The sequence below is a fragment of the Strongylocentrotus purpuratus genome, unplaced genomic scaffold (genome assembly GCF_000002235.5).
Source record: "Strongylocentrotus purpuratus isolate Spur 01 unplaced genomic scaffold, Spur_5.0 spur5_scaffold_13, whole genome shotgun sequence".
Classification (NCBI taxonomy): Eukaryota; Metazoa; Echinodermata; class Echinoidea; order Camarodonta; family Strongylocentrotidae; genus Strongylocentrotus; species Strongylocentrotus purpuratus.
In genome coordinates, this window is record NW_022145598.1 from 26,640,893 (window position 1) to 26,663,143 (window position 22,251).

General features: G+C 38.6%; 1 protein-coding gene across 1 annotated transcript in view; it reads left to right on the forward strand.

Moving 5' to 3' along the window:
• The window catches only part of LOC100889952 (kelch-like protein 38), a 37,155-nt gene extending 16,617 nt beyond the window's left edge, over positions 1-20,538 (forward strand). Inside the window, exons 2-5 of the mRNA XM_030983256.1 lie at positions 11,095-12,211; positions 13,228-13,395; positions 14,572-15,576; positions 16,330-20,538. Of these exons, the coding sequence (XP_030839116.1) occupies positions 11,138-12,211; positions 13,228-13,395; positions 14,572-15,576; positions 16,330-16,659 (2,577 nt within the window). The 5' untranslated portion in view covers positions 11,095-11,137 and the 3' untranslated portion in view covers positions 16,660-20,538. The remainder of the gene's footprint in view (positions 1-11,094; positions 12,212-13,227; positions 13,396-14,571; positions 15,577-16,329) is intronic.
• The last annotated feature ends 1,713 nt before the right edge of the window (positions 20,539-22,251 follow it).

Below are 22,251 nucleotides of genomic sequence, written 5' to 3' on the forward strand. Positions count from 1 at the left end.
TGGCTAGGATTGAAACCTAAAATGCTTCCCAAGTTTATGAGGCTTTAATGAGGGGGTTCTTTCTTTGGCTATTACAAATAGGCAGCTCTACAGTACATGCTACATTTAGACTGTGCAAACACTATGATGTTTTTTGGTCATCTTGATATAAATCTTGGATTATATATTTTTAATGATAACAAGATATTGGGTTTCTCAGAAAACCTTTTTTTTCACAGCAAGAAAGTTACTCAAATTTAATGAATTGACGCTCAAGATTTAAAACACTAGATCAGTCATTGTGATGTACAGTGAACTGTACATACATTTATGTATACATGCTAGCTTTTTTTTTTTATACATTCTAGTTAATCTTTAGAATGCTATTGAAATAAATACCCTGAGGTGTCAGTTGTAGCAATCTCTCATGATTTCTCCCCTGTATTCTAATCCTAAGTTTTCTATCTGTAAAATGTAAATGTCACGCCTATGCTTCTTTTGCATACCTTTAAATAAATCATTCTCAGGTCTCCAATTCCACTGGAAAGCCTTTAGAGGCTCCTTACAGAGTCTACTACATGTACTTTGTATTCCAGTGTTCTAAATATACCCTTCTGTACATGTTCATGCCCTCCCCCTTTCTCATTTTTTTCTCACAAGCTACGCTGCTTGATGGCGTTCAATGACTTTTCTTTCTTTTATTTTGATCTGTAGAGAGTTTTCAAAATGTAATACTAATTGTAATTTCTGTTATTTGAATGTCAAGTTAATGTTCCTGTTCAAATTCGCCCTTAAATTATGGATTATAATACCATGTTTGAAGCCCTTACAAGCTCTTTGGTAGTTTGGTTTCTACATGTACGACAAAACACATATAATGCTATGCTCCCTTTTCCCCTCATCTCTCTCTCTCTTGCTCTCTCCCTTTCTCTCTCTATTTCTCTCCCTCTCTTCCCTCTCTCTCCCCCTCCCCCTCCCCCTCCCCTCCCCTCTGCCCTCCCCTCTCCCCTCTCCCCTCTCCCCTCTCCCCTCTCCCCTCTCCCCCCTCCCCTCCCCTCTCCCCCTCCCCCTCCCCTCTCCCCTCTCTCCCCCTCTCTCCCTCCCCTCCCCTCTCTCCCCCTCTCTCCCTCCCCTCCCCTCTCTCCCCCTCTCCCCTCCCTCCCCTTTCTCCCCCTCTCTGTCTCAAACTCAATGGTCTTTCCATATGTTTTATATTTATTTTGATTCCTAGTTTTCTAATACTGTAAATCATATAACTGTACAGTGTAATTATAAGTTGATATCTATACAAATTGTAATGTCAGAGTGAAGTCTGCACTTCTTCCGCGCACACTCAGATCTCCTATCCCATGCGTTACAGTGTACCTCTTACAGGCTCCCCAATGCCTACTCATTTGTATGAACCCCATTTGTCCTTAATATAGCCCAACAATAATGTTAATGCACCCCCTCTCCCTCTCTCAAACTGTGAGTACGAATTCATTTTCACTGGCTGCCTGCCGTAGCAACAAGCAGAATTGACAAAAGACTTTACTCCGTTTCGTTGACAATCAGCCATGCATGAAGTCTTTCGTCTACGGCTGATTGTCAACCATCCGCCAAATGACCTTTTGGTTTCCTCTCTTCAAATTCATTTTAATCACTCATGCATGAAATATACATGTACATCATATGAGGTGCATCAAATGAAAGATGAGGATCTCAGCTGTGCAAATATGTGTCATTTATTAATTATAATTGTGATTAAGTTATGATAAAACATTGATAATTTTTCTCGGATGCACTGTATAGCTTTCTCTTTCTTTCCTTTCTTTGGATTCCAAGTTTTTAACTATAAATCCTAAAACTGTAATTATAATTTGATACACTCAAAGTTTTTTTGCCCCCTTGAAAAACATATTATGTTCTTGCCTGGAAATATGGTTGATTACAAGTATCTTTACAAAATTTTTAGGAAAGTGAAGTCTATGCTCACACATCTTTAAAGGTAAAAACCAGTTCTGGTCATGCGATTGCATTGTGAAAGAAACGTTGTGGAATCGATCAGAAAAGGTTGATCATCTAGCATCTAGCATCTGCAAGGTTCTGGAATCATCAAAATGATAAGAAATTTGGCCCATTCTTCGTAAAGTTACAAGCACTATACACAGAAAGATGTATATGGGACTACCCTATATCTCTCACAGACCATGAGAGAAACAAATTTACCAAATATATGAATTAGTAGGCGGTTTCCCGGCAAATTTTTTATCATCATGTATTAGTCAAAACATATTCTTTCACATGATTGGTAATGAGAGCTTCCATTTCATTTTTTGAAATTGGGGCATTTCCAATACTGGTCTTTACCTTTAAGACACGCTCAGGTCTCCCATCCCATGCGCAAGCCCTACAGGCTCCTCAGTGTCTCCTACATGTAGTTTATATTCCACTGATCTAAATATAACCTAGATGTACGTGAATGCCCTGCCTCGCTCTCTGAATCTCAATGGCTTCCGAATTTGAATGAATACGTCATTATCATAGAATGGCATTGATCGCTCACATAATGTATGTGTGCATATGCATGTATGCTTGTTTAAAGATAATGATGTGCATTTTAAATAGCAAAAAAGAAAACAGTTTGTTGTGTATGATGGAGCAAGCCTGCAGGGTACAAATTGAAAATGAAAGCCATTGTGTTTGCATTATTTTTTAATCCTCCCCCCCCCCCCCCCCCCCCCCCCCCCACCGTGCCTTCTTCTTAACGTTGGGCCACATCTTGAATATCTAATCCATAGATGGAGGATGATAATGTCAATTTGAAATTGAAGGAACAATGTAAGATGCAAGTCAGGCATATTGTATACCTCACTGAAGGGAGAGAAGAACATTGTGTTTATATTTTTTGACTTCTCGCCCACCTAAGTAGCATCTGCCCATTACTTTTAATGAACATACTGATTTATTAAAGATAATGTATTGGAATTTGAAGGACTTACTGCATGGGGTAGCCAGGTAGGAGTTCATATAATTTATACAGAGTCTAAAAATATTAAAACCCTCCCCTACCCTACCCTTCCCTCATCCCAATAATTATGTTAATGATAAAAGAATATCGATGTTTGATCAAAGAATTTTACTTTTGAATTGTGGAAACCTGAAAACTTATGAAATGAACATGTCGGTTCAAACTTCAAAGCACTCTATCCAGTGTATGTTAACCTTGTATGGTCTGTTTGGAGCCAGAAGGGCATTAACTCTATACATTATGGTTCAAAAAAGACGTTTCGTGAAAGCAATGAGAAACCAGACATGTACAGGTGCAAATCAATGACAATATCTTAACTAAATTGGAATCTCTGATTTTCATTGATTTTCATGCTGTGCACAACTCAATCAACTAATTTGACGTAGGGTGATGTTGCTACTACTACTAGTAGGAGGCCCATGCAGAAATACATGCAGAAAGGCAAGGTAGAATTGCAGATGTATGTCATTGTCTGTTTGGAGCTGAAAGGGCATTAACTCATATGCTTCAACACAGAGTTAACACCCTTCTGTCTCTGAGAAGACGTTACGGGTGATGAATTCCCCAGATGTTTACCTGTCGGTCTTGCCTAGATATCATTGCGAGTTCTGGCAAAAAGTTGGGAGGCGCAAGGGTTCAAGTTTAGTTTAGACAGGGTTTCTCTGCATAAACAATTTATAGTCATCCATCCATGCTAGTCTACACACAACAGACCCGGTCTTGCTGCTATATGTACATGTATGCAATGTACTCACATTTGGTCGTGGATCCGCTGGGGAAGCACATGCCGGTATGTGATGTGGTCCGCTCCAATTGATAATAATGAGTGATGACATGTGCCTTCCAATACAATCTTACATCAGACCCCCCCCCCCCCCCTCCCTCCTCCCTCCTAATTTTCCCTCAGGACGCAATGTTTACAGGGGGGGGGGGGGGCAAAGTCAACTTATTTAAATTTTTAAATAGAGTAAACCAAAATTTAAACCATTTTTCATTATACATGTACATCCTTTCTAACCATTTTCTATAATCCCAAACTAATTCATGGAGAGCCTTGTTCATATATATAATTATTAATATAAGCTCGTCCAATCTGAGATGCAAATGTTTACGGGTCCAAAAACATGAAAGGCCTCTTTAAAGATGAAGTTGAGTTTTGGTCATGCGATTGCATTGTGAAAGAAACGGTGTGGATCCGACCAGAAAAGGTTGATCATCTAGCATATAAGAATTTGTGTGTATTGCAAGGTTCTGGAATCATCAAAATGATAAGAAATTTGGCCAAGTCTTGGTAAAGTTACAAACACTTGCACAGAAAGATGTATATGGGACTACACGAACACGTGGCGTAAAAAGCCGGCCCCCGATTTTTACGATGTTGACATGCATATTTAGAATATGAAGGCATTTTAAGAGCCATGCTTGTCAGGGAACATGTCTAAACTGATGTTCTTCCACACTTGCATAATAAGAATGAGTAATGCTCACAAATTATTTTTCACCTCTTCCCAGAACTCAACCTTCTCTTTAAGAACAGCATAAATCCGTGTCTGAAGTTGTAGACTGGGTTGAGATTGCAATGGGACTCAATTACCAAATACGGTCAAAGTGACATGTTTTCATGATGCTAGGTGAGACGAATGTCATGTCAAAGAAAAGACAGATTCAGAGGAGATCAGACATTTATGGCATACCTTTATATCATCCGGGGATGTGAAAGTTGAAACTGAAAGTTGTCATAATTTACTATTCCTGTTATTCCCTTCTCGCCATCGGCAAGTTTCTTTGTCAGTTTTTATAAATTGTACCCTCCTGTGTTAGTTTGTGAATTCATTATGTCTTTTCTTATTACCGGTACTCATTTGCTAACATCATCTTTTCTTTACACTTGCCAATGAGGCTTTATGTATCACAATGTAGGTGCCATTATAGTAAAAAAGATGCATGTTGATGCCAACATTTTCCAGTTTTCCTTTATGACAAAAATATGTGAGATCTTGTTCTTCAGTTAAAGGTATAGAGCAGTTTTGGAAATGCCCCCCCGCTCAAAAAATGAAATGGAAGCTTTTATTACCAATCATGTGAAAGAATATGTTTTTGAATAATACCTGATAATACAAATTGTCCTGGGAAACCGCCTACTAATTGATATATTTGGTAAATTATTATATCTATTCAGTCTGGATATATAAGATATAATAATTTATCGCATAGACCCATATACTGTACATCTTTGGGACCTTTTTTGATCGATTCCACAACGTTTCTTTCACAATGCAATCACATGACCAGAACTGGACTTTACCTTTAAACCAGGATACATAATTACACAATTTGCACGTTAGTGGGATGTAATGTCTTGTGACCCTATTACATTGTGACTTATGGGTTTAGGAAGCTGCACGTGGGGAACTGAACATTCATTTATGTAATTTTTTGGCTGAAACCCAATTGAATATTTCATGAAACAATGGGGTGAATGCACTTTAATTTAAAGAGCAATTTCACTTCTGAATAGTTCCTATATTACAAGGTACACATTGTACACCCTGGTCACCTGTACATGTAGGTCTGCATTATCCATCATTGTATAAATGTTATGCATTCTTTAAAAAAAAGGTTGTTCTTGACAGCCTGAAGGCTTGCCCAACATAGCAATAAATAATAGATTGGATTCCAAGTATTATAAGTTCTTTTATTAATAACAGGTTAATGGATACCTTGTCGCTAGGTACATGTAGTAGGTTCCCAGGAAAGAAACATTGATAAATTTGAATATGTAGTAAATAGTAAATCGGTCTATTGTAGATTTAAAAAACATATAAATGCAGCTTCTTGGTCGATGTTTGTCTCCTACATCAATCTAATTATGTTACATTGTCTGCTGAGTGATAGAAGAGCTTCAACTCTATAAAAGTATAGTGGACCTCAGTATAAAGAGCTCAGATATAACGAGGTATCTGTTATAACAAGGTGATTTTCATGGTCCCAGCTCTTTATATTCTTTTGTTTTTTTACCCTGATATAACAAGATTCCTGGTATAACAAGGTAATTTCCTTTGTCCCAAGGACCTCCGTATAACAAGTTTCATCAGTTCATCAGTTCATTTTATTCAAAACCACACAAAACATGATATGATCTGTTACATAAATGAAACGTATGAGTTAAAGTCATTCTGACTCTCAACAGATAGGCATTTACAGTTACCAACTAAATTATTGACTTGTACCAATTTATGTCTCTTGAAAATGTGAAATATTAAAGCTTAAATCTAAAGTATTCAGCAAACGCCCTAATTGTCCCAGCCCACCTTTTATTATTGAGTTACGGAAATAATTTAAAAAAATCAAAATCAAAATCAAAATCAAATTATGAATAATTTAGTTGTTAACTTTACACGTACAATATGCTGATCTTGAGAATTATCTGGGTCATAAACACAATTTTGGTGCTACACTAAGCAGAAAATCTGTCAGTGAAACAAAACAAGTGCAAAATATACAAAATATAAGATTTAAAAACAACTATGTCAAACCTTTGATACGTTTACAATCACTTCATTCCAGAGGAAATCAGGATTTTGATCATCTCATTCAATCCATGGAATATACAGGGCATACAGAGGTAACCAAAATTAAACAAGCGTGCCTACCGGAAGTTATTGAAATCTGGACCAAATCCAGTAAGGAAATGGGTTAATTCACAGAGGATGTGGTGTTGGCAACTAGAAGATCTAGCTGTCGGCTTCTGGTTGTGTCTCAATCATATTTCAAAGAAAATAGAGGTCATACTGTAGACAGAATGGTAGACAATATCTGTCAGTGTACCTGTTTTTAAGGTCAAGGCCCATTTCACACTTTAGTTGATCTAGCTGCCGGGTCTCGGGTCAAGTCAGTGTTCTAGAGTCGTGTCTTTTGGATGATGATACCTTATATAAAGTAAATACCCAAATGTAAAGAATCGTATCTGATTGAAACCTGTCTGTGAAAACCCAATTGCAAAAATGCACATAAAGACCTAATTTACTACTTTATGTACTATAGGTTGCCCTTTGATAATAATAATAATAATAATAACAATATTCCGCTTATATAGCGCTTTAATAATACAAATGTCTCTAAGCGCTTTATAATTGAGGCCTATAAGAAGAATAATGCTCTTCGGGCAAATGAGAGTTGGTGTTGTGGTTGGCTCTCATTGTTCTATACTTTTGTGATGATATGTTACAGGCAAGTTATACCTTCAATTATTGAGAGGCTGAATTTATAGACTCTAATACCACCCCAATCGGATGAAAGCCAGAGATCTACAACATGCCTCATTTAAAAAATCCAATTGCATCAACACATGCACACACCCATCAAGGCCCAGTTCTCACTTTATTTAAACGTTTCTTTAAAAAATAAGAGCTGTCCTGAAAACAATGTTTGAGCAAATATGAGTTGGTCTAGTCTAGTCCACAGCTCTCGGGTCAACTTACATTAATAGGGTTTGGTCCTGACTGAGTTGCATATTGGGGGATAATGTTAAAGGCTAATAACTGAGAATCGAGAGACCAAATTTTAAGACTCTGCACTAATATTCAGTTTGATGTGCCCCAGGAAAAAAATCTCTTGTGACTGTGTATGTGTCAAAAAAGTTTGTCATTTAACCAATGACATGAGTAGATGGGAAGGCTCATAAGAGTCATAGTAGACCGCATGATCTGCGGTTTGACAATGTTTGTGCCGTCATTAATCTGGAAAAAAAGTCAAGAAGGAAAGCCTCATGTACCGTTGACATTTAAGCACGATTTCCAATACCAATTTGGAATCATACATTCATCCAATGACTTATAATGGGAAGCCTGCATTTATCATCATTGCAAGTAAAGTGTCTCAAATATACTGAACGGTGTTGGTCGTACAAGTAGGTATTAGACATTAACTTAAGAACCACAAATATAGGCAAAATGAAACTTTTGAAAAATGACAGTTGTGTTTGTGGAAAAAAGCGTAGTAAATTACAAAATTCAGTGTTGTGTCAGTTGTCAACTTGGCATTAAGTTGTTTTAGGGCATGAAACTTTCACAAATCGGGATCACTCATGGAATATGTGAAGTTTCATGCATATTAAAGTTTCTGGTTTACAATTCTTGTAGGTAGGGCTCCACACTGTTCTATTTCATTAAAATTCAGAATTAATTTGTTGGGGCCTGTGAGCATGCTGCCGCCCCCCCCCCCCCCTCCTCCACATTTTTTGTTGGTGTAGATAAAGAATATGAGGGCTAAAAAGCACTGGGCACGTGTTCCATATAGTGTTGAGCCCTGGGGCCCTGTCTTTAAATATAAAAGAGTTGCAATTGATCCAAATCAACTGCAAGTCCTCCAATCATTCACAAGTTTTTTGCACTCTGCTATCTCTTATGTGTACCAGTACATATTTAGTTGCAATTGATATCAATCTCAAGTAAATTGCGATTAATATATATATTGATATAAGACGGTCCGGGAACGGAGGGATCACATTCATTTTCCCAAATCTCTGGTAAAGGGGTACTTTCATACAAGAGAGGGAACATGCGTACGCATACCCTAAATAATACTGAGTGGGGGGGGGGGCACCGGGGACGGTCACGTAGACAAAATTTTGCCATGTATTATTTCACACCTGACTTAATTCACATTGCAAAACATCAATCTCAAATCACTGAGGCTACCCTCTTCAAAAATTGGGCTATACCTTAGATCTGTTTTTCATGGATGTGGTGAATCGATGACTTGCGTCATTCTAATGAGTCTGTGGATAGCGATTCAATGTCATCAAAGTACATGACACTAATCGCAATTGTTCATTTCCTTTCAGGACCATGTGTTCCGAGAGACAATGAAAATGTCAAAAAGTAAGGTTAACTGGAACTGGCATGAGAGATAGAAAAGAATTAGGTCGTATTAGCTAATAGCTATGAATAAAATCATTTGGAAAGGTTCGAACTCCTAAACTTAAAATGATCTGTGAAATTTGTTAATGATTTGGCCCCCACTTCATAAACCTTGTTAAGCAGTTACAATAACTGTTATAATAGCTTCTGAAATTGTTGCATTTGATTGGCTGTGAGGAAATCTCTTAGAGAAATGTGATATGTTTTTGATAGAAATTCTATGCAAGTGAACAAGACCCAAATTCTCATAATTTCCCATACCAATAATGTGTAGCCAAACTAGGGTTTCATTTTGTGTGTGTGTGTGTTGGAGTGCAGTTTGTACTATCACTTTTGATTAAAGAGATTCAGAGAATTTCTTTGGCTTCCCCTGGCAAAAAAACAGGTAAAAACACAATAATTTTACCTTTTTTTTTGTTTAAAAAATGAAGACTGGAGGGGGGAGGGGCCCTCACCTGGCAATTTTTTTTGTGTTTTAAATTTTTTTTAGGGCTCTTTCCCCCCTCCCGCCTCGTTGAGCAAAACAAAAACAAAAAGTCAAAAAAATTAGTGCTCACTGACCCGTATACACTCTACCACAACACCTCATAAATAATGCAGAATGACTCAAGGCAAGTTTTATCTTGAAATGCAATTCTGTAATACCAGAAGCGAAAGTTAGCTTTATTGAAATCCCACGTGCTGGCATCAGTTTAGCTCAGCTTTCACCAGGGTTTAACAATAAAAACGTCAAGTACAATGTATGTGTGGATGTGTCAGGAGAAGTTGTCATACCGACACACACACACAGATTACAAAAACTTGATCACGTCATAATCGTGTCATGCAGCTACGACATTGCACTTGAGCTGTGTTCATACTTCCCTGGATAGTGTCAAAAAATAAAATATTATGGTGCAATGTATATATAGTGCGGATGCTGCAACTCTAATTTCGTGCAATGCATTGGCATAGGGTTGACAGTTATGTCAATGCTTTTCTCTTTTTTTAATCGCCATTCAAATTGTGGATTCATGTATTTTCATGAATGAATGTACATGTGTATTCAAACTTTAATTCCAAGCACTGCTAATTGCAACTTCGGGCTGATGAAGATGCAAACTAACTGGATAATTTGCGATCAGGATAGTTGAAATATCGGGATATTTGGCAATCTCGAGCTGATGAAGACAGGCCTAATGTTAGATACTGAGTGTGAATGGTCCTCTGTTGTTTGCCAACGGTTTGCTGTTTACCATTCTTAACCCTGCAATAAGCATAAAACTTTTATTTGCTTTTAATCCAGGAGAATTCAAATGGTCTTTACACATGTAGGCAATTTGGAAAACTCATTATGGATAGGTTAGTTTGGCATAGGGTATAACCTCTTCATAAGGCTGGAATTCCAGACGCCAAAATATTTGAAACTCACCGTGCAGAATGTAGCCTGACTCATTGGCAGTATGAGATTGTTACGGTCGTCTAATATTTTGCTTCAAGCTTTCTAGGTTTAATAGGGTTGCGAAGGGGTTTTATGTTCAGTTTAGGTGAGTCTTAGACAAGGCTGCCTTTACACTAACATTTTCATGAAGGGTCAAGATTAAAATTATTTAGGGTCTTTATGCATGAGCCCTATGTAAAAGTTTGAGATTGTGGTGGTTCTGACCTAAATTCCACCAAGGATTTTTTGCAATTTGCACCGAGACCTGAAAAAAACACATCGGTGCTGAAGTCTCATTAGCATGCTTGTGAATCAGCAAGATAGGACTTGATATCCAATACCTTTACCAGATTAATTTCATAATGAGATCAATATTGGAATAAAGAGTGGTCTTTGTTATTGGTCAAATGTGAAAGGCTTTGAAGAAATAACCCATGATTGCCTTGTTTACTATCAGAAAGAGAATATTGAGGAAGCACGATAGCTCAGTCGGTAGAGCAGTGGTCTTGTAATCCGGTGAACCGGGTTCTAAATCAAGGCGATGCGCTAGTGCCCTTAGGTAAGGCATTAATCCTCATTACCAGGTCCCTAGGAGAGGACCTAAAGCCGTCAGCCATCTGGTTGCTTTCTAACAAGCATTTATAAATGCTTTCTTAGCAGTCAGGTAAAATAACCACCACCATTCATTCATTCATTCAATATGTCTTTTAAAAGTCTTTCCCAACATCTAACCTGTACCAATCTCTGAACATTGTATCTTTCAGATGACTTGAAGGATAGTATGCTGTAGCATGTGAAGGAGACAAGATGGGTTGCTGCCAGAGCTGCTGTCGAAAGAAGGCGCGTCCGCCTTCTACCGAGATCGGGAACTTCCTCTACCCAGAGATTCCCGATGCTGGGGGCCATCCATTCACAGAAATCAAGGAAGAGCCGTCATCATGCGAGGATATCATCCGATCCTCGCCGGTGCCTCCTCCGGCACCAAACGGACATCGACAAGACATGACCCCGATCAATAACTTGTCCTTTGTGATCAGGAGAACTCCTGGGTCGACGCTGTCCTTGTCCAAGAGGCTTTCCATGGCAGGGAACTTCTACCGCTTGAGCCGCTACGGAAGCCAGTTCAGCCTTGCGGACAGCTTCAAGACAGATGGAAGCACCTGGACAGTCACGTCATCTGTCTTTGAACAGAAGGAGGTGGATGATCCGAATTACGCAGCGGACGTGCTCAACAAACTCAATGAATTCCGATTAGAGGACAGATTCACAGACTTCGACATATTTGTAGGAAATACGCAATTTAGATGTCACAAAGTAGTCCTAGCTGCAACTAGCAGATTCTTTGCCCATAATCTAGCAGATGAAGTGACAGAGGAAGGAGATCGCATTGCCAAAGATGAACTAGTCATTGATGCCGTTGAGCCATTCATTGTGCGGTTGTTGCTCGATTACATCTACTCGGCCAAGCTCATAATCAGCAATGAGAACGCAACAAAGCTACTTGCCGCGTCGAGGCAGTTCCACATGCACTCGTCAGAGCAGGCGTGCCTTGAGTTCCTTGAGAGGCAAGACAATAGGAGGCGTGAGTCCGCCAACGACCTTGCAAAGCTCGCTACCGAATACACCTTTGAACAACCCTACCATGTCAACGAAATCCTCCTCGGGCTAAACGACCAAAGACACGATGGCAAATTCGTGGACGTTAGACTGTGTGTGGAGAAGGAGGAACTTCAGTGCCATCGGGTTGTCATAGCAACCATCGATGAAGTGATGGAGAGGAGGATGTTACAGACTGGGGAGTCGGGGAAAGTGACCATTGAGGACATTACCCCGTCGGTCCTGAGGATGATTGTCAATTACACCTACACATCTCGTTTGGAGGTACTGTAATTCTCCCCCAAGTTGTTATTAAAAATTGGACTATACAGGACAATTAGCATTAATTTTATATGGGCACTTTCTTAGAAGACATGCATTACATATACCTGTACATGAAACAAAAGGGTCTGATTAAGTTGCAAACAACCAAAAGGGGTGATTACCTGAATAAGAAACTGCATGTATTTGATGATCACTTTGTTTTGGAATTTATGAAAATACACTTGAAAATGTTGATTTTGCTATTTCAAATTAAGGAAAAAATGTAACATTATTTTAAAAAAGGGTTCATGGCATTCAGGCATCAACTACATTTAGGGAATACTGTACCTGCGTGACAGGACTGTACATGAGCTAAAAATACAAACATTCAAAATAAGACATGCCCTGAAGCGACATGTACCTAAACCTTAAATTTACATGACAGATGCACAGCTCCTGTCTAAGATTAATTTGAGCATCTGCATAAAGTCTTATCGGGTCACAAACACTAAAAATCTTAATCCCTCTCCTCTCTTTTGCTCTTCCCTCATTCCTCTCTCTTCCATTATGTCACTCTTGCGTGCCTCTTCTCCCACTCTCACTCTCTCCCTCTCTCCATCACATCTCTTTTTTCTGTTTTCTCTTCTTTTTCCTCTCTCTTCTCAATGCTTCCTCTTCCTTTCTTTTTCTCCTTTCATTTTAAAATCACAAACATTATAACCTTGACTCTCTCTTCTCCCTTCTCCTAACTCTCCCCCACTCTTTTATCTCTCCCCTCCTTCCCTCCATTTCTTTATCTTTCTATTTCTGTCCTCCCTGTCTTCACCCTCTCTCTCTCCCCCTCTCTTTCTCCCCTCTCTCTTTTATACCCCTTTTTTTTCTTTCATCATACCTAACCTTTTCTCCTCTTTTTTTCTTGCGTACCATCAAACCTTTAAAAAAATATTTCTCTTCCCATTATAATCTCTCTCTGTGTCTCCCTCCCTCTTTCCCACCCTCCCTCCCTCCTCTCTTTCACTCTCCTTTTTTCCCTGCAGATATTTGAAGAGAATGCCAGAGAGGCCCTGCAGTTGGCGTCCATGATGAAGCACTCCTCGGCCATTCAGAAGTGCAGTGATTTCCTGAGAGGGATGCTAGATCCTGCAAACTGCCTTGAGATCCAGAGAACAGCCTATGAGAATCCCAGCTGTGAACAGCTCCATAAGGTAGCTGTTTACACAACAGATAATACTTGTGTAATGTTTAAAGGGATCCGGTAACTTTGTCTCAGATTCTGAAACAAAATCCTGGATTTAGCTCATGCTGTAATGATAATTATAAACATTTAGGTCAGTCAGGAACCCCATGACTTTTACAAGCGATCGCCTGTCTGATTATCAAGATATTTATGATTTAAAATCAAAACCAAATTTTGCGTTTTCCTAACGGTTTTCATTACACTACAGTCTATTGGCGAAAACAAGTATGTTAAAAATCGGTCACTCTAAGATTTTTTGATCATTTGGAAGCACAATTTTTTTTAGGGCTTCAATATTACACCATATCACAGACACTGATAACACGTAGGGCCATGCATCTCATATTTAACATTGTTAAACAATGCCTTTAAGCTACAGAATGCTGCCTGTGAACTGAGGGGTTAAATCATGAGTTTGGCTACAATCTAGCCAGAAGATTGTCTCCAGTTTCTCTTCTTTGACCATTGAACTTCCACTAGAGATTTACGATCTGAAAATATACCATTGAAAATCAATGTTAAACTTTGAAATATAAGGACTTACCTTCAGCTACATGTAGTCTATCTGGCTTTGTGAAGACGCTGTGTGCACTAATGTCCTTTGGCAAGACATTGATCTACATTTGCCACACTCAACTCAGGTGATGTAAATGGGTACCTGGCAGGAATTAATTCCTTGAAATGCTGGAGCGCTGTATACACGGCAGCTAGGCTAAAGCCGGGGTAATAATAATGCGCCTCGGAATAGAATTATCTAGATAGACGGCACTATAGAAATGCCTATTATTATTATTATTATTATTATACCAGCTATCAGATTCCGCCTGCACCAACGTAACCTCAGCTTACTAGTCAATCTAAATAGTTGCCAATATCTAAATTTCAATTAAACGTTGATTGTAGCTAGTGTAAAAACAGGGATGCCCGTTTCCAGGCAAAAGTCTGAATTCAGACCCTAGTGATTTATTTTCAGGCCATACTTACATTTCTTTGGTGTACAAAATAGCTCATTCTAGGTAGTTTTCAAGCTTTCTGGTCAATTCTAACTGGCATCCCTGTAAATATTGAAATCAAGTTTCTGAGACTAAAATATGCCCCCTCTCTCACTCTCTTGCTCTCTTACTTGCTCCCTTTATCTCTCCAGGCTGCCACAAAATATGCCTTGAAGTGCTTCCCAGAGGTGATCAAGCAGGATCAGTTCCTTCAGCTATCTCCTGAGGAAGTCCTGGATTACCTGGGAGATGACAACCTCAACCTGAGATCTGAAGAAGATGCCTTTGACGCCTTGATGAAATGGGTCAAGTACAAGGAAGACGAAAGAGCCGGGTACCTCTCAGACATGCTCATGTGTATCCGCCTCCCCTACATCCCTCCAGATATGCTCCGGGATAAAATCAAGATGGCTCCGCTGATCCGAGACAACGAGGGTTGCCAGTTCCTGATCCTGGAGGCTATGGAGATGCAGCAGATCATACGCGAGGGCAGGAACAGCGGGGAACCTCGAATGAAACCCAGGAGGGCCTTTTCCGACGTGACCTTTGTCGTCGGTGGGCGCAACAAGCAGCAGACTTGGATCAGAGACACATGCTACTATGACAGTGTCAGACGCAAGTGGTACCCACTTGCGCAGTATCCTGGGAACACTACTGAATACCGTGTGGTTGCTCACAGCAATGATGTGTATGTAATAGGTGGACGCAATGAGGGAAAGTTAATCACTGGTGACACCTGGAGGTATAACTCGCTGTTCAATGAATGGTCACAATGCAGCGGGCTTGTTGTTCCCCGACTCTGCCAGGGACTCGGCGTCGTCCAAGACCGGATATACGCTGTTGGTGGCCGTCTGGACTCCTCCAACGAACCCCTTCGTGAAGTCGAACGATACAATCGGCGGTCCAACCAGTGGAAGCAGACAGAGTCTATGACGTATGGAGTCGTTGATCCAGTCGTGACTGCCCATAGTCGGCGTCTCTACGTCATTGGAGGACACATGGAGGACACGAACGATATCCTGGTGCAATGCTTTCATGTGGACAAAAGTTGTTGGACAATCATTAAAGATCTATCCTTGCCTTGTGAACCAAGGGTTGGAGCCACTCTGAAGAGCAAGATATATCTAGTAGGAGGGAGGACTGAGTACAAAGTACAGGTAAATTCAGCACCTGGGCCCTGCTTCATAAAACTGGTCTCTATGACAAAAGTATTAATACTTATCTAGCTTATCCCACCATTTGACACTTTACTCCAAATCCTGAAGCCTTGAGTAGAGCATAGATCTGTTAGTTACTGGTAGGAGCATAAGTACAGATCTTAAAATCTTAAAATATGATTTGATTTGTTTAACTTTATTTAAACCTATAACAAAACAGCGGAATCGCATAGAAACATGTACAAGTAAACCCCCGCAACCCCAACAAAAAATTTGCTTTGCAATTTTCTCATTAAACTTTAATGAAAGAGCAAACATTTTTCTGAAATCTTACTGGCCCGGGGCCGACGGGCCAGTGGTAGTGTCGAGTTTTTGTGAAAATCTGAGTTTTCTCTCCAAAATCTCAAGAGGTTGGCATCTCTGCTGTTACGCATACCAGATGACACGGGCCTGTGTCTGCAAACTAGTTCACAACCACCAATCCTGGCTCGTTATAAGAAAGATATTTTGAAAAGTACATTCATTATTTGTATCATAAATTCTCAGATTTCATTTGCCAGTCCAAATCTGAACAAATGTATTTACCAAAGACTATATGCAAGTTTCAGAATTATGAATATATTTATTTGTAGTGTGCCATTTATATCAAGCCATGACTATCAGAAATGACCCTGCTGGCCCCAAAGTCAGAAATGTAGTATTAGAAGAAAATTGTATGACACTTAATATCTTCAATGTTTTCCTTGGTACCAGGTTTACAGTCCGCACAAAGGGGAAGTAAACACGATAGCCGAGATGCAGCACGCAGATGGCCACGCGAGGGAGCTATACTCCATGACGGTCACCAACAAGAAGATCGACGTCATCGGTGGTCAGTGGACGGTGGGGGACGAGGACGATGCCTTGACCATCTCGACCAACAGCGTAGAGCAGTTTGACCCTCAGACCAACGAGTGGACGGTCCTGGGTCCGATGCCGAGAGCCCTGACCTACCATGGTTGTGTGACCATCAAGAAGTACATCGGCCTACAGAAGTCCCTCCTTACCTGGGTACCTAAGACTGGTTTCCATCATGGAAGATGAACAAACTACAAGTAGAGAATGAGAATCATTCTTGTCTGCTAAGAGCTATAAGGGCATTTACTTTATTGAAGTGTATAGGAGTTAAGACCCTTCTGTCTCTCAACTGATGTGTTGTAAGATTTTGGGTGTTTTAATCGTTTAGACATCGAATTGTAGCTGTCCATAATGGCAAATGAGCAAACTATGAGTAGAGAATGAGGATCATTCTTGTCTGCTAAGAGCTATAAGGACATTTACTTCATTGAAAGTATAGGAGTTAAGACCCTTCTGTCTCTCAGCTGATGTGTTGCAAGATTTTGGGTGTTTTTATTCTTCAGACATCGAATTGTAGCAGTCCATAATGACAGGTGAACAAACATTCTCAACCAGTAGAACCTAAAGAATATTTGTGATTGTTCAGAGCCAGAAAGGCAGTAACTTTATGGAAATCCAGAGTGTATATGAGTTAATGCCTTTCTGTCTCTCAACCGATGTTATACCAGATTTTGATACTTTCTTTCATTCAGACATCGACTTGAAGCAGGCCGCAATGGCAGATGAACAAAAAACTCTCTCAACGATTAGCACATGCAAAATATATGAATTAATGCCTTTCAAGCACTCAACTGATGTTATACCAAATTTTGATTGTTTTTATCATTCAGACATCGAATCGAGTCGTCCATAATGGCAGGTGAACAAAAACTCTCAACGATTAGAACATGCAAAATATTTTATCTGATGAGAGTGGAAAGGGCGCTAAACTCTTGCAAAAAAGGCTGAGTTAACGCTCTCATCTGATGTTATACCAGATTTTGATACTTTCTATCATTCAGACATCGACTTGTAGTAGTTCATAATGGCAGGTGAACCAAAAACTCTCTCAACGATTAGAACATGCAAAATATTTCATCTGCCGAGTGTGGAAAGGGCGCTAGCTTTATGCAAAATTAGATGAGTTAATGCCTTTTTTGGCTCTCATTGGACTGATGTGTCAATGGATTTTGGACGTCTGTATCATTTGGACATCGAATTGTAGCTGTCCATGTTGGCTGATGAACAAACATTCTCAACGAGTAGAAAATTAAGATTATTTTAATTTACTGAGATCCAGAACAACATGAAGTAATTCGTCATCATTATTATGAATCAACAAATCTGTACATTGATATATATATATTTTACGGATTTGTCGGCTCATAAAACCGCTGACAAAATTTAAAAGTCATTCTGGCTACTCAGTAATGGGTTTTGAGATATGTTGGTGTTTGTATCATAATCATTCAGATAGTGAACTTACTTGGACAGGAAAGGGATTAGATGAACTATTTTCAGTATCACATGTTCGTGTAGACTAGTAATGTCAATGCTGTTCGCACCTTTTAACATTTTGATTCAAAGGTTTGAAACATGCTCAAGTACAATTTGTCAGAAGTACTAATTGGTGCAGTAAATGAATATAGTTGAATTTCATGTGAATCTCTATATGCCATGGCCAAACTACTCTGTGCTGTGAAATCTTATTCAAGTACTACATCAAATATACATTGTACATGGGTTAAAGGAATGCTTGCATTGTAATATTGAGAAATATATTGGTACATCTATTTCCTGCATGTTGCATGGTTTTTCTAAATATTGATAGATAGTGGAGCACGAAGATGGACGAATCTGGGCCCCATTTCACAAAACTTGTCATCAGTGACAAATGACAGTTTTTATTATAAGCTAGTGAAATCCTTGCTTCTGATTGGTCATCAACAGATTTGCCACTGATTTTTGTCATTTGTCATTGAAAAAAGGCTTCGTGAAACGGGTCCCTGAGTTGTGTCCCAAATACCATGAATTATTGAATTGTGACATCAAAATCTCATTTTATTTGATGTTTTGTGTCTGATTCTAGCTCTAGGAGGGCTATCAGCTTGATGCAGTCATCAGATACACTGAAATTTTAGATGTAGTTGCAGTGACGTATGGATGGAAACAAATTTGCTTTGACTTGATCAGAACGAGAGAATCTGTTAAAATTATATACATGTATTATTAGAGAGCATGGATCAGGGCCTATTGCGCAAAACTTATCATTGATGGTAACTTTGCCATCGATGGTAACTACCATGGAAACCTTGATTTTGATTGGCTGTTGAGCCCTGTTATCATGGTAGTTGCAATCGATAGCAAAGTTACCATCATCGGTTTTAAAATGTTATGCAACGGGGCCCATCTGTTACCAAAACTTACAAACCAAATCTATACAGAATTGAGCTTCATGTACAGTATGTCATATGTTTAATTAATTCAAACAGATACGCAAGTGGAATATTCATATATTATCTTTAAGAGTTCTGGTGGGAATATTTGTTCAAGATGTGTCTTATGTGTATCACAACTTTGCTGTTCACCATTTCAAGGATGAATTTGATCTTGGCATGACTTTGTCATGTTTATCATTCCATGCAAATATTGCTTTCTGGACCTTGCTTGTGGATTGCAACTTTCAACGGTAGATGTTACATTGCCAACCAATCAGAATTTGGCTTATAACAGGTACCAGTAGAAAGCTTTATTCTGATTGGCTATTGGGGATTGTCAATGATAGGTGTAAGATACATGTGTTTCAGCCAACCAATCAGGATTGGGCTTGTAACAAGCTACATCGAAGAGCTTGATTCTGACTGGCTGCTCGATGATTCCGAGTGAATGATGTAAAATACTCAGCCGACCAACCAGGCTGTGGCTTGTAACAGTGACAGCAAAAAGCTCAATTCTGATTAGCTGCTGAGCAATGAAGCTTTAGGCAAGCGATCCCTTTCCAAACTCTTTCATGGCCTCGAAGTCATTTATTCATGCATTTCCCTACTCTTAACTAGTCAGAGGAGTTCTTTAGACTGAAATTTTATCTCAAGATAGTGTCATTGATGTGTTTTTATATCATATTAAGAGCCAGAGGAGCATAGCAAAACATTTCTTTCTGTTGAAAGCCAGAATGGATCCAGCTCTATATAAAATGTGAGTTAACATCCTTCTGGCTCTCAGGAAATAAGGCATTTGGAGAATAATTTTTTTGGCTGAACAGTTAATGATAAATGATTAAAAACACTCTAGCTACATCTATGCAGATTGCATTCAATTATAATTCTACTTAAAACTAGTCAGAAATATACCATTCTTTTGATAGGCTTCATAAACTGAAGTGCTGTAGATACAGCTATATACTTAACAATTATCTTTAATACGTGTACTCATATACATGTAATGTATGTGTGCATGAGAATTAGGAAAACATGCAGATCAAACAAAACTTTTGCTTGAATACTTCTTTGCTGCATAGATTCTGCAAGTTCTCAGCACATAAGCAGTTGCAGGCTGAATTCAGAATCTTCTTTTAAAAGTACTATTTACAAAACTAATATTCAATCATTCCTTAACTCAACTTTCTTGACTTCATTTTGCCACTAATAATCTTTCAACTCTATTTATTCATTACTAGTCTTTACTGCGATCTTACTTGATCATTTATTTGCATTAAAATGCATGTGGTGAAAATATGACGGTCCTTATGACTCCTTAACAATTTAGTTTCATGTTTTAATCACAAGCATGGTCTTTCTGGACTCACTAGAGCCACAACGGTGTTAACTCTGTGTTAAACAACATTGCTTAATGCCGTTGGTTCAAATAGATCCTATGTAAATCTACTATCTTCTGCTTTGTATACAGTACTCTATTGGACATCAAAATGTTCAACTTATCTTTTAATGCTCTATCACTTCTTTCATTATGTCTCAAGATGAAGGTTTGAAAATGTGAATATAGTTATTCAAAATTATTAATTAAACATATGTGATATATGTAAATATATATTGGATTGCCTGACAATAAATAAATGGCTGAATGGGACTAAACTCTACCCCAGGACAATTATGAACACAACGATGTCTTTGTGTTTTGATATGAAATGTTTCAACAAACCAAAATGAATCGATATCGATTGAAGAGCACGACAGTGAATAATCTTTTTTTTCTCTTCTTTTTGTTGTTAATGGGGTGTTCATTGTCATCCTAAACATTTTGTTTCCTAAACTGTTCGTTGCAATCAAATGTGATTTAATTTAAAGGCAAATCAGTATAAATGGTTGGCAAAAGCGGCTAGGTATGTACACTGCCTCTAACCTATACTAGATATAACATTCGGTTTACACTTACAAATAGATTTTGGATCTAAGATATCTTGATAATGATCGATTACAAGGAAACAAACAACTAGGTGTTTTCATTCCCTGTACCTTTACCTCGCATTGTTTCATACTTTCAACTGTTGGATTTGTTTTTTTTAACAATGCTAACATTCCTTTAAGGATATACTCTTAAGCTACTGTACTTAATCTGCACTTGTTCACTCCACTGCCTTAAGCATATTACATGGGTAATAATTATTTAATGAAGTGTGAAACGATACAGAGGTATTTCAGACTGATCTACTTATCAAGATATTGTTGTGACCCTATTTCAGCCAATTGTGCTATTTAGTTTGATATGAGTGGTGTCTAGAATGATTGTATCAATTTGAAATAAGAAGAAGAAGAAGTAAAGACTGAAAAATGACTTGCCACATTACCAAACAATATGAATAGTAGCCTGTTTTGAAATATAAATGTAGCTTAAAGAAGCTCATTATTATGGAGACAGTTTCATTAAATTTCTGGCTGAAGTGAATTATGGGCAACTGACTTCATACGATATTGTGCTAACCTAAACATCATTGAGAAGTGATTGATATATATATATATATAAGAAACCTTTGTTACTTGTCTTGTTTAATCAATTCATTTCTTGCATTCATCATTGTCAGCTTTAAAGCAACACTTCTAGGAGCATCCGCTCTAGCGCCATCTCAGGTCAGCTGTAGGAGTATGGTCCCTTAACTCGCTGCACTGTTGGTCCTTGCATTGAGTCCTCTGTCTGCAAAGCAGAAATTGGGTATTGGATCACACACTGTTGGCAAGTTGACCATGAGATGGCGCTGTGCAATAAACAGTACCAGAGCCATCGATACACAGAGTTTGGCCGGATTGGGTTTACTGGGTCACAACATGGCATATATTCTTTCATTTTGGGCTTGCCCAACAAAGCAGTAGTCGCCTTATTGTGTCCAACTTGAACCGGGTTGGCCAAACTCTGTATACAGATGGCTCTGAACAGGTTGCTAGGGCAGAAAGCTTATCAGTTCAGTATCGCTTTAACTAACCTACTGCAATCATTTGAGATATGTTACAGCTACTAGTCTAGAAAGCATGAATGAATTTGATACATCGTAACATGGCCTATACCATTCACTACCTTCAACTCTCATTTGGATATATGTGTACTTAATTAAAATATATCAACATTTTTTGCTTAATTGTTTTGGTATTTTGCATGCAATCCACCCTTTTTCGTTGTAGTGACTGTGATTTCTGCTTCTTCTTTTTTAAATAATTTTTGTTTGCATATTGAACATTGATTGTATGAAGCTTTCCTGATGAACCAGCAGATGATGTAAATGTTGCCAATTTTTGTTTTCCCAAATGAAGTTCCATACAGTTTAGTGAGTATTGTACATGTGTGCATCGA